Source organism: Melospiza georgiana, chromosome 5 (assembly GCF_028018845.1).
Source record: "Melospiza georgiana isolate bMelGeo1 chromosome 5, bMelGeo1.pri, whole genome shotgun sequence".
In the NCBI taxonomy this organism is placed as follows: domain Eukaryota; kingdom Metazoa; phylum Chordata; class Aves; order Passeriformes; family Passerellidae; genus Melospiza; species Melospiza georgiana.
The window spans coordinates 55,754,381-55,766,539 of record NC_080434.1 but is presented as its reverse complement, the minus strand read 5'-3'; the positions used below and the strand labels follow the sequence as shown (position 1 = coordinate 55,766,539).

At 38.5% G+C, this 12,159-nt stretch overlaps 1 protein-coding gene across 7 annotated transcripts in view; it reads right to left on the bottom strand.

The window, feature by feature from the left end:
* ABLIM2 (actin binding LIM protein family member 2) overlaps nt 1-12,159 on the bottom strand; it is a 130,846-nt gene that overhangs the window by 64,320 nt on the left and 54,367 nt on the right. For all 7 annotated transcript variants that reach the window (XM_058023895.1, XM_058023896.1, XM_058023898.1 and 4 more), the window contains exons 4-6: nt 7,831-7,946; nt 3,890-4,016; nt 1,754-1,847 (exon numbers count right to left, since the gene is read on the bottom strand). In XM_058023895.1, the coding sequence (XP_057879878.1) occupies nt 1,754-1,847; nt 3,890-4,016; nt 7,831-7,946 (337 nt within the window). The remainder of the gene's footprint in view (nt 1-1,753; nt 1,848-3,889; nt 4,017-7,830; nt 7,947-12,159) is intronic.

Below are 12,159 nucleotides of genomic sequence, written 5' to 3'. Positions count from 1 at the left end.
TCCCAAAGCAAGATGAGGATCAGTGGTACAGAGCTGTCCTTAGAGCAGCACTGGGGAATGGAGAGGAGAGGGACACACACACACACACACACACACTGACCAAAACCATCATATGTAATCTGTCATGGTAGAATTCCTACAATAGCTTTCAAAAATTAGCTTTTCCCAAGTTTGTTACTGGCCCATCTACAATAAAAACAAGGAACTGTCCTCCTATTCAGTACACTCTTCCCAAGCAGTCAGAAGAACCAACCATAGTCACACGTGCTTCCAGGTCCCACAAATCACAGTTGGTGTTACTTTGCAGAGCTTTACAGCTTTTATTTTTTCTTTTTATTACCCATAGAGACAGTTAGGACCCAATTCTTAATCATACCACACCACATGCTATTGTTTAACCATACTGCAGGTAAAATATTACCACATAAAAAGGGCATTCTTCCACATATTTCAAGGCAAGAAAAACAAAATATTGTGAAGCCAAGAGTCAGTACAGAAACTGGAGCTTCTGTCCTTCTCTTGTCTCAGCATTAATCACTCCTTGTAAACTGCTCTGAGTAAGTGCACTCCAAATTTGCCACAGCTTTAACTCTTCTCTCTGCATTCACCTCTCTTATTTACCTTCACTTTCAAATCTCACCCTTTTACTCCCTTTCATTCAGTGTCAATGCTTGACACCTCTGAAAACATATAAACAGCTTCCATGGTCACCTTTTACATTTTTGAAGGTTTTAAGACGTTTTCTTTTGTTTTGCCTCTTCCAGTTGAGACAACTGTGCGAACAAAAAAAAAAAAAAAAAAAAAAAAAAAAAAGAGAAAACCGTCTTTATACTCTTTCAAATTCCCTTTTAGAAAGCTCCTTTCAGAAAGGTCTAACATTTGTTACTGGAAAAATCTCTCATGCCTATGTTAACACCCTATCATCCCATCCAAGACAGATTCCCATCTAGTATGGATACTTGCTCATCAGCTCCTAACAAGTTATCATTGTCCACCACTTGGACAGTTAAGTCTTTGTGTGACTCCAAGCAGATCTTTCTCTGGTGGAAGCCCTTTGGGATTTCTCCAGGCTTTCTTAGCTGATGAAGAGAAAAGAGTGATCTGAGCAACTCTTCCTAACTCCAAGTACTGCTTGGACTTCACAGGAAAAAGCAGAAAGAAAAAGCAGATGATCGATGACTGACAGGGTAACAATACACTTAAATCCAAGGATAAATTTTATTCTGATCAAAGGAATGTATTCATTTTGTGACATTTGGTCAGCTATATGGAAATTTTTGCATAATGCATAAACATAACCCTACACTAAACAACTTCCTGCTTCTTAGAACAACAAGTGCAAAAAAATCTCTGCCACACAGCTCATTTCTGGTTGCAAAAACACAGTTCAAATAATTCATTTTACTTTTCAACAGCTTCATCCTATCTTTGGGGAACATAAAAGAGATTAAAAAGCAGACATTGCAAATGAATTTAATGCAAGTTTTAAAATGTGCCTGATAACACATTCATTTATTACTTCTGCTCCCTGAACATTCTCCAGTACCATAAATATCCATTTATAGAGTTTGTGTATTACCAAATCATTAATAGAAGAAACAAAAATCCCGATTACAGACAGAGTTCCTAGTATTCAATAAAAGTAACATTAAGCTGTGGCATTAACACTCATTTGTGAGCACAGGACCAAACCCAAAAGAGCTTTGGGTTTTTTGTACACTTTGATATGTGCTTGAATGACAGTTCTCCTTACCTCGAGCACTCTTCCTGTGATGTACTTTTCACAGTTGTCACACCTGATCCCAAACTTGGCGTGGTAGTCTGTTTCACAATATGGAACCCCATCCCTAGGGAAGAACAACAGGCTGTACAGATGCTGCTTTATGTAAGCTTACAGTTCACTGGGAGATTATGCATCTAAAATGTGTCAATGTTTCAAGTACCCAACTTCACAGGCCATTTATGGGCTTTCCTGCCTCTCTCACAGTCATTAATGTTGTAAAAAGCTGAACAGTAATGAACAAATATTTTGGACCACTTCTCTCCTTTGTTGCTAAACTCAGCCTTGTAGTAACACTCAGCCTCTGAGACCCTCACACCACCTGTTTAATCATGTTACCCATTAGCTTCTTTCACGTGTTTCCCCCTCTCTGGAAAGTTATTTCACCATATTACTCTTCCCCTCTTATCATCTAATTCATCCAACTGATGTACTATCTGATATATGTATTACCTAATCCTTTAGCTGAGGCTGCAGAGAGCAATTTCTCAAACATCTTGTCTGTAAACCAAGTTTTGATAAACATTTAAATCTACTGGCACACTTGACTGGACTTGCTTAAAGGCAGTCATGGATCAAATGGCTTGGGAATTGCTCCACAGAAGCCAGCAATGACTACAGGAATTCAGCCTGAGCAGCAGTGTGTTCATGCATGATGTAAGCAGCTATTTCACCACCACCAGTGAGTTAAGATACAATTTAGAGATATGAAGAAAAAAACTGGAGTCTTAGCTTTTATTTCAAAGTGACAAGACCAGAACTTTTGGACTATTGCCCTGACAAGAACCTCTTAATTTTGCGTTTTATAATTTTACTAAATTGTACATGTAGACCATTAAACTGATGAATGAAAATAAATTGCTCTAAGGAGAAACTGGAGACTGTTCTCATGCTTCAAAGTTCAAGTTAAACATAGTTAAATATGTTTTGTTTGTTATACTAAAACAGCCCATGATTAGACAGATTTATCAGCAGAGGCATAATTTTATCAGACATTTCCCTGGAGAAACATAGAAATTAATGTTATAGCCTGGAAGTTGGATTTCTTAGAGACTAACCTAGAAGTTATCACAATAATTAATTGAATTATTTAAAGACAGGATATTTCCTCTCTTGAGTTATTTTGTTTGGCATTTAGCCTTTTTAAAAAGACAATTTTGCAGTAATTATATCTTTACAATTTATGGGGGGAGGTATATTCAATAACAAGCAAAAAAAGCACTGTACTAAAATACAGCAGATTAGCCCAACACTGAGACAATGAAAAACCTTATTTAAGAACACCCTTTTAATAAATATTGTTCTCCAGTGCAAGCTGTGAAATTAAATATTGTATTTGAATTAATTGAAATCTAAAGAATTTTTGAACGTCAGGGGGACATAGGCTCTGAAACCCCATCATCTCCGGGCACTGGTGACTGAGTTATTTTGCTGCTTAAGAAAATTCCAACATAACACACTTCTCTGAAGCAGAAATTAATCCCAGGTGCCTGTATGTCACTGGCCTGATCAAAGTGTTGACACGGGACATGGTCTGCGTGTGTGCTTTGTGCTGTTTCTCAGTGCTGCCATCACATTCAGTCAAATCTGACAGCATGAGGGTCTGGAGCTGCACAAAATCATGGCATGTACATCCTTAACGAACTTCTGACTAATATGTAATGCATACAGAAAGAACAGTACCTGCCTGTTTACATTACAGCATCACAGAGAGCAAAACCATAGGTAACTAAGGGCACACATTTGGGTCCTCGAAACATATTCCACCTGCTGCCTCTCTGTTTTGTCAAGTCCCATTCCAGGTAAATGGAAAAATGTTACTTCTACTTTTTTCCATTTTATTTTTCTAAATACAACTTAGGTAATAATTTAGACAATAATCTCTAATATCTTATATACTTCTGAATATATATATATATATATATATATATATATATATAAGGTAATGCAATATGCATTAATATATTATATTAATTATATTATTATAATATATACATTATATTTCTATATTATGCATTACCTTTAAATCTTAACAATGCAAATAAATGCAATGATATTATTTGGCATTAAAAGAATGACTAAAAGAGGTGAAAATACTCCTCTACTTACTTGCTGATATACTCTGCATTCAGTAGCTTGCCACATGTACTGCACTTAAAGCAGCCCAAATGCCAGTGTTTGTCCAAGGCGACCAAGGACTGACCATTTTTAATTTCTGAACCACAGCCGCCACAATCTGCAAGAGAAAAACCCCAATGAGTGAATCATATTCTTTAGGTCATGCAGCAGTAGGTTACAGCAGCACAAGGATCCATCAGTGCCCCAGTAACAGCTCACAAGGGCTCCACTGCTCACTGATGGATGGCAAGTGTTGCTGCCCTTGGAAAGACCTGAAATTGCTACAACACATGCATCATTCAAAGAAAAAAGCTGATGACTTCCATTTCCTAGTGACTTAGGCTTTATTTTAATTCATTTATACTGTGTTTTAAAAAATGTTTTGCCGATTAATTTTTCAAGCGTCACGAATCTGCCTGATAAAAGAAATAAAAAAGACAAATAGTAAAAAACTAATTCTTCATATTAGCCTTTGCCTTGGGATCTGCAAGCTCCACTTATTTCAAAATTGTTTTGCAACCATGAAAAAAATCCAAGCTGAAAATCTGGTATGAAATTTTCCGTACCCAGTAAAACACACCAATACTTAAAAGGCATTAGTGACATTTCAATATGTGAAAGTGATGGCCGTCTATGTATTTATTCCCTATAAAAATTCACTTCTATTAAGTTTCAAGAGGTGCTAACAAAAAATACATGCAAAACATGCAATAACTGGTAACAGAGGTTAGTCTGTGTTGGTTCAACAGGTTGTAGGTAAGCTTGTTCTACTCCCCAGAAAGAGTAACAAGAGTAACTGAGAACAAGACTGTCTGGGGATTTGGTTGCCTTTCTTTTTAACAATGGAAGTTTTTGACTAAGCTAACAAAAGCCAAACCTACAATCAGTTTCTGCCCTCTTCAGAGATGTTATGTACACATGGGATTTGGATGTGGCTGTCAAATGAACCCTCTAATACCCTACAAGGTCCATCTCTCATTCAGTCTTCACTCTACAGATTTCCTGTCTATGGATGATTTTCTTACTAAATGTTAAAATAGTAGAATATGTGGAAAAAAGGGATAAATGCCAGTGATAAATTGATTCTAGTAGCAATATCTCAGTAATCTTCTAATGCTCCATAAAATATCTTCCATCTCAAGTGGAAAAATACATAGTATTTTTAGGCATTCTTCAGGTATACCAATAATTTTCTAGAGAAAAGATAAAACCTGAAAGACACTTAAGCATTCAGAAATGCCAGGAGAGAAAATAAACCCATAACAATGTCTTAGATGGAAGAAAAAGCTATGAAAAGCATTAGAAAGATTTATCAAGTTATTAAGAAAGAACTCTCAACCTAGGATCTTATTAAAGCATTTAAACAGTCTTCTTAAAAACTTTCTGACTTAAGACAGTATTTTTATTGGTTACATGACCCTAATGAGACAGTGTAAGTGAAATTGTAAATGTTTCACTTCTGAGCACACAATGATAAGGCACAGTTTGTATTTTCCTTTAGTGGATTTGGAATGCATTGAGGGAGCAATAACGTGGCTCTTTAATGTTACCCTCCAGAGCACCAATACCTGGAAACAAGCCTAGCACAAAAGCATGTGCACTACAGATCAGAACATTTCAGTTTTGCTAATAATAAAGAACATTTGGGTGTGCGCCCGGCTTTAGTCCCTGCAGTATTCTACAGTATTTGTTGTTCAACTGCAATCAGAAATTTGTTTGTGATCTCCCCTGTACTGGGGATTCATCTGGAAATCTAATTTAATCCGACTGCTTGAGGGTTTATTTCACAAATTGAACACAACATCATGTGCTCAAATGTCATTCACCTTTCATTCGGTTTAAGCTTGGGTGGGCAGAAATGCAGCAGTTTGTGAGTTACTTTTTTTTTCCCTACTGCTGCTTTCTCTGTAAAGTGCCAGATAATTACAAACAAATATTGTGGTTGCTATGCCAACAGTGCCTACTGATGCACGTCCTTGTCTTCCCATCTTGGATGCAGCATCCTTTGGTGACTCAACTAATTTCAAGCAATAACTCAGCAGAACACATCAATTTGCTGCTCCATGTTAATATTCTTCCTTGAGTACTCTCTCAAAATCAACACTGTCACAAGAGGTTTTCAGAGCTATTGTTTTATAAAACAAAACAAAACAGAGAGGTAGGTACTTATATAATAAAAAAATTCAAGGACTCAGGCAGAAAGCAAGTATTTTACATTCTTCATTTCTTCCAAATGGAATGCGTGAAGGAGGTTAGAAGCAAAAGGGGAGGATGAAAATAGAAGGACTTGTCAGAGGGCGCAGTGATGCTGGGAGCTCAGTGAGTCCCCAGGAGATGTTCTGAAAGCACTGCTGAGATAAACAGGCTGGGGAGGAGCACACATGGTACACATCAGACACTTCTGAGACAGGAACAAACCCAGTGTAACAGAGGGTCAGTGTACTACTCTTTCCTTGAAAAAGTTTGCCTGAGGTCATGTTTTTGTGCACTACTAACAAGAGTTGCTCATTTAAAGCAACTCTTTAAGATTTTTTCCAAGAAAGCTCTTGCCAGGAGATACACCATTCACTGGTCTATGCAATGTGGGGAAAAGGTAAACTTCTATTTTCCAGGGTCAGGCTTTGCCACAGAGATGTGCTTGCTCCCAGTGCTGTCTCCCTCTGAGGCAAGGGGTTTGCTGAGGTTTGCAGGTATCTGGGCTCTGGGAAGGCTCAGTGCAGACCCAAGAGAGCTGAGGAAATACAAATGACAAGAAAAACTCTCCAGTGTGTGTGTGCACAGAGAAAGGGAATGTAAATACATTAAAGGATTCTGTGCCACAGATAATCAAATTAACTTGTCCTGTCAGTACTCAACCAGGCTAATAATGTCCATTGTAGTCAAAGGCACTTTTCACATATAACAAGGAGACAGCAAAGATGGCCAAGGAGGATCCATCTCAGGAATAAGTGACAAGAGAAAGCACCTAACAGAGAGGGCCAACCTATCCCCAAAAGAGAGTGGCATTAGCAAGAGGGATCCATAGAGTATCTCACAGGGCATTCACACAGCAGGTTTGACTGATGAACTGTAGAAATGAGATGGTGAAAACTTCTGTGAAGAAATGTTGGGGGAAAAAGAAAACAGAAAAAAAAGGAGAAATTTCTCCCAGAAGTGGGCTAGATTTCTTACACAGGAAGATGAGCAATCCACAGCGCCCTTCCTCAGCCATGCTGAATCCAGCTTGATGTAACAGTCATTAAAATTTTTTCTGTCTTGGCTGTTTAATTGCATTGCTGCTGCTGTTTAATTACATGAAGTTAGCAGTGGACTCTTAAAGCATGGCAGCACTTTATAAGCAAAAGAGCAGAGGAATGGAGTTCAGAGCTACACCACCCCTCTATGGTTTACTGCAAAGAAGTTGGTGTGAAAATATCACATTTCTTTCCCCTACTGTTTGTATTTTCTGATAGTGCACAACAGTCTGAGGTCAAGGTGAATGCCCCACACTTCACACATTAAACTCCTTGCTGTGTGGTATTCGGCCATGCAATCCTGACACTGATATTTTCTGAAGCTGGAACTGGAACACCTAAATCATTAAATCTCACCCTGGCTTTTATTTCAGATGGACTTGGACTAAATCCTCAAAAATATCAGCATCTACATTATGTTTTTCTCCAAATAATTTGATTTAGTTTATTTTAATAAAATCTTTGAGAGGTTCTATGTATTGTTAATCCTATAATAGCACCATCTGTGCTTCTTTTTAACATCAGACTTTATTGAAAAATCACTCTATACTTTTTCATGTGGCTACTTTGTATTTCATGACACCTCTTATGCAGCAGAGTAGTATAAGTTCCAATAGTACACACTGGTGTAAAATTATGTTATTTAAACCTGTGCAGACTAAGAAGCACTGACTGAAAAGCGCAGAAATCCATACTTACTTCTCAGGTTCTGTACAGGGAAGGAGCCAGTGCTGCTGGAAGGGGGCAGGGAGCATTTCTGGCAGATGCATTCCTTCCCATTGAAAGTTACCCGGTCACCCGCAGGGAAAGGCAACCTGCAACAGCAGAAACAAAAGCAAACTGGTTACAGTCTCATGCCTTTATCAAAATTAAATATCTTCCCACAAAGGAACTGATTATACTCTGGCTTCTTTGTCTCTGCTTGCACAGTTCTCATTCAGTTTTCCAGCCACTTAGAGGCTTAAGTATCAAAGGGGCAAATCAAACAGACAACTTCAAATGCAGATGGTTACAGCTTCTTAGGAAAAATAATAATATCTAAAGCTACAAAAACACAGTGAGCACTCAAGTCCAAATTGTTGTGTATCTAAGAAATGTAGTATCAGCCAAAGTTCATCACTAACAGGATCAGTTACAGAATGAAAATAAAATTGGCATTACAGGGAGTTAAGTAGAGGCAAATGCAGCTGCTTTTATGTTGTTAAATAGCTGCATAAGAGTGATGACTCTTATACATTAAAAACCAGCACTTGTCCCCACAACGTTTATCACATCAAAGTCTTCCTCTTAATCTATGTGCTCAGAAAGCAAATGTTATTGAACTCTCAAAGGGAAAAAACCTATCCCAGTTATGAACCCCACAGCGTCTACATTATTTGTTTTCCCTACCCAAAACCATCTCTCCTTACACTTAATTAAACCATTCCTTTTAATCAATGTTCTTAAAACAAAAGCTCTCTGCTGTGCACTTCCTTGTCTGGGCACAGAAACCACTGAGGCTTTTCCTCTAGGAGAACCAGATGGACAAATCACTTCATATGCAGGAAAGGATGGTGAGGATTTAGAAACACATTTCACTCCACCCAAAGCTCATGTCCAACTAAATCCCTACCCAAGCTATCAAAATATGGCTTAATGGGGCATAAATATAACATACACCTTCTGCTCCATGGTGAAGTCCATCTGACCAGACTATTTCATTAGCATTTCATTAAAACTCATGGCATTCTCCCACACATGCTATCAAATTCATACCAATTGTGAGGTTGTCTCCGCTACAGAAGCTACACAGATAACTTTGTGCTAAACTTAAACATTATTTTGCTCCTTAAACTGCCTAAGAGATGTTTAGTCTACACTTGAATTACGCTTAAAGTACTTTTTTTATTACTTAGAAAAAGAAAAAAAGCAATGCTGTCGTTTGTTCCTATACAATGTTACTAAAATATATTTGAAACCAGCTAAGTGCTGGTTTCCATCCAACCATCCATTTTGGACCACTGGTGATAATTTAAAAAATCATGAGGAGACAGAGTGTAAGTATTATTATCTTTTTTGATATCTGATAATGAATTCTGCACTTCACCTTTTTTTTTCCTCTTTCTCAAGTTTTTATAGTCAAAAAACTTCCTACCTTATCACTTACCTAAAGTTGTGGTAAGGAAAAATACTTTATGGAAACAGCCTTCTTATAGTGCCTTACTCTCTGACCCAGCTAAATGATCCGTGTAGGACTCTGGTACAACAAGGCCCAATACCATGTTATAAATTCAGGAGGTCTAAATTTCCATCTGTTCCAAAGAGGATTTTGTACCATTAGTTTTACTCAATAACCTAGCCGGAAGACAACACTGTTTCTATTGAGACAGGCAGGATATGGTGGAGCGGCACTGCAATGAGCAAACCTGTCCTGTCTTGCAGCAGTAGCAAGCTTCTGTGTTATACATTCAAAAAACCTCCCAATGCTATCTTTTTGGGTCACAATTGTTGTCTGCAACAGATTTTGGTACTTTTTAAAGTCAGAGATACTTCTAATACACAGAATGATAAAAGAGCTTTATGAACTCATAGAGGAGCTGAGGCTGGAAAGGAGCTCTGAAGGTCATGTGGACCAACCCAAAGCTTATTTAAATGAGCATACATACATTTGAATAAAAATTAGTAAATGTGATACACTTCTATATAGATAATAAAAATTCATAACTAATTACCAAAACCTCTCTCTAAAATGAAGTCATACAATCCAAATGCTGTCCTAGTTTTCTACTGCAAATATGAATGAAACCATTTAATCACGTTTTCATTTTAAAACAATATTAAAAATCAAGCCTAGAACTTAACACTACTAATTGACCTGGAAAGACACAAGCCAAGGGATTTCAACCATTCCAGAACTGAGACAGGAACTTGCATCCAATCTCCTGCATGTTTTCAGGAAGAGATCTCATCTTGACTTACAGATACACACAGACTTATTATAACCACTGGTAATCTGCCCCAAATTCACCCCCCACAAAAGCAGCACCCTGCTCCACTGACACCAGCACAGAAGCACCTCTCACTCCAATGCACAGCTGCATGCCCTGGGCAGGACAGATCTTCAACTGTGCTTTGCCATGGGAACCAAGGCTGGGCTCAGCCCATGACCCAGCTGGGCTCTCCTGACATGTCTCAGTTGAACAGCAGGGTTTGCACCATCAATAATCCCAGGGATGGTCATGTGCTGGAGCTGTGAGCAATTCACTGCTCTGAAGAATGACTGTGACTACTGAACAATCTTGTATGCAGTACATAAGGAGCAGTAGGGAGAGGTGAGGTGCATCTTATAAATACATCTTCCTGACTTAGGGATATACCTAATAAAGATCCAGCTGAACTTCCAACTGAGCACAGAAGCTCCCCTCAAACAGATGCACCAAGTAGCAGCTAATGTAGAAGCAGGGAGTGCCCACTTTGAATTGGCTCATCTCATCATTGTCTGAGCAATCAGACAATTTAAAAGGAAGTAAGTTAAAAGTAGAGGAGGAGAAGAGGAATATTCACTTCCTATGGCACAAAGACAGAAGCAGGCAGCTGACACCTCCAAACATGCCAAAGCTCATAAGCACCTCAGCAAGTCACAGAGCCTCCTTAGATGGGAGAGCACTTAGGGGTTTCCTAGCCAATAAAAATACTGAACTTGGTCTGTTTTCTAATGACTCAGTAGCTAATCACCGTGCCTTTCCATTCCAATGGGAAAGAGCAACAATTTTGATTCTTTATTGTTCTCCAAATATGCAAGACACCTTGTTCTAAAAAAACTGCAGGGAAATATTCCTTGGAGCTGTCCACTCCAAGGTATAGACAAACATTTCCTCCCCTCACAGCTCTTCTAAACCTGTAAGTCCCAAAGTTTGTTTCACTGTCTTGTTCACTGGGAATTCATTCCCCACACATTTGTCAGTTTTCCTGTCCCAGCTGACCTCTCCCTTTCACAAGCAGCCCTGCTCAAGCATTTCAGTGCCAGTATGAGTGAAGGCACAACAGAAGGTGGTAACAGCCAATTAACAAGGTTTCAGTTTCTGAGCTCTCTAAGTTGTGAGCAGGACTATATATAGAATTTTAGGCTAAGAGCAGCATATCTGCCTTCAAATACAATGATATCTTACCACCAGTCACCCACTGAACACTGCGAGGTATTGCAAAAACCAGGACAGGGTTTTAATTAGCTACTTATCCTATAATAAATATTCAGTGAGATTTTCACAGTTGGATTATCTATTTTTAAAATGAGAATTAAGAGCATTTTAAAAGCAGCTCTCTCAAATGACTTGCAGAATTTTAACACATCTATGATTAATTTCCCAACAAATTTTGTTTTACCACCTGCCTACAATATTTGCAAACCCAGAATAAAATCTGGAGGTGACCAACAAAACTGTATTGTAAAACATCAAATTACCATCAGCCTAATCCAGGCTGTGTGCTGATACCAAAAGATCTTGTGCTGATATCAAAGGTCTGGTCCTTCTCTGCACCACACCTCAATCTATGCAGCTGTGGGCAAGTCATTCAAGCTTTCTGAGAGGGACAAAAGAAAATGTTTGGTTTTTTTTTTTTTTTCAGAGCAGATGGATGCCCATCTATTCTTTAAATTGCTGATCTGACTCTGTGGCTGAACAGTCAACTAAATTTGATATATGAAAATTAAGACAAGCCTGCGGTCAGGCTGTTGAGAGAGCAAAGCTATTCATGTCAGTAGGTGGCTGCAGTTTCACCAGGTCAGGTGTAATGTCAGACAGCATCCTAAGGACCAGCAGGATCAAATTCTGCTCTAACTTGTACCTGGTATGATCACATCCCTCAAGGTGCTCCATAGGGATGAATCCTTGTGGATTAAAATGATGATACAAAGCAGACATTGAGTGCTATCTACCACCTACATAAATTTTAGTGAGGGAAAATGCTAAATCCGGCAAGCAGTGAGGAACAACCCCATGCACCAGTGCAACAAGGGGTTAATCAGCTGGAAAGCATAAGATGATGTGG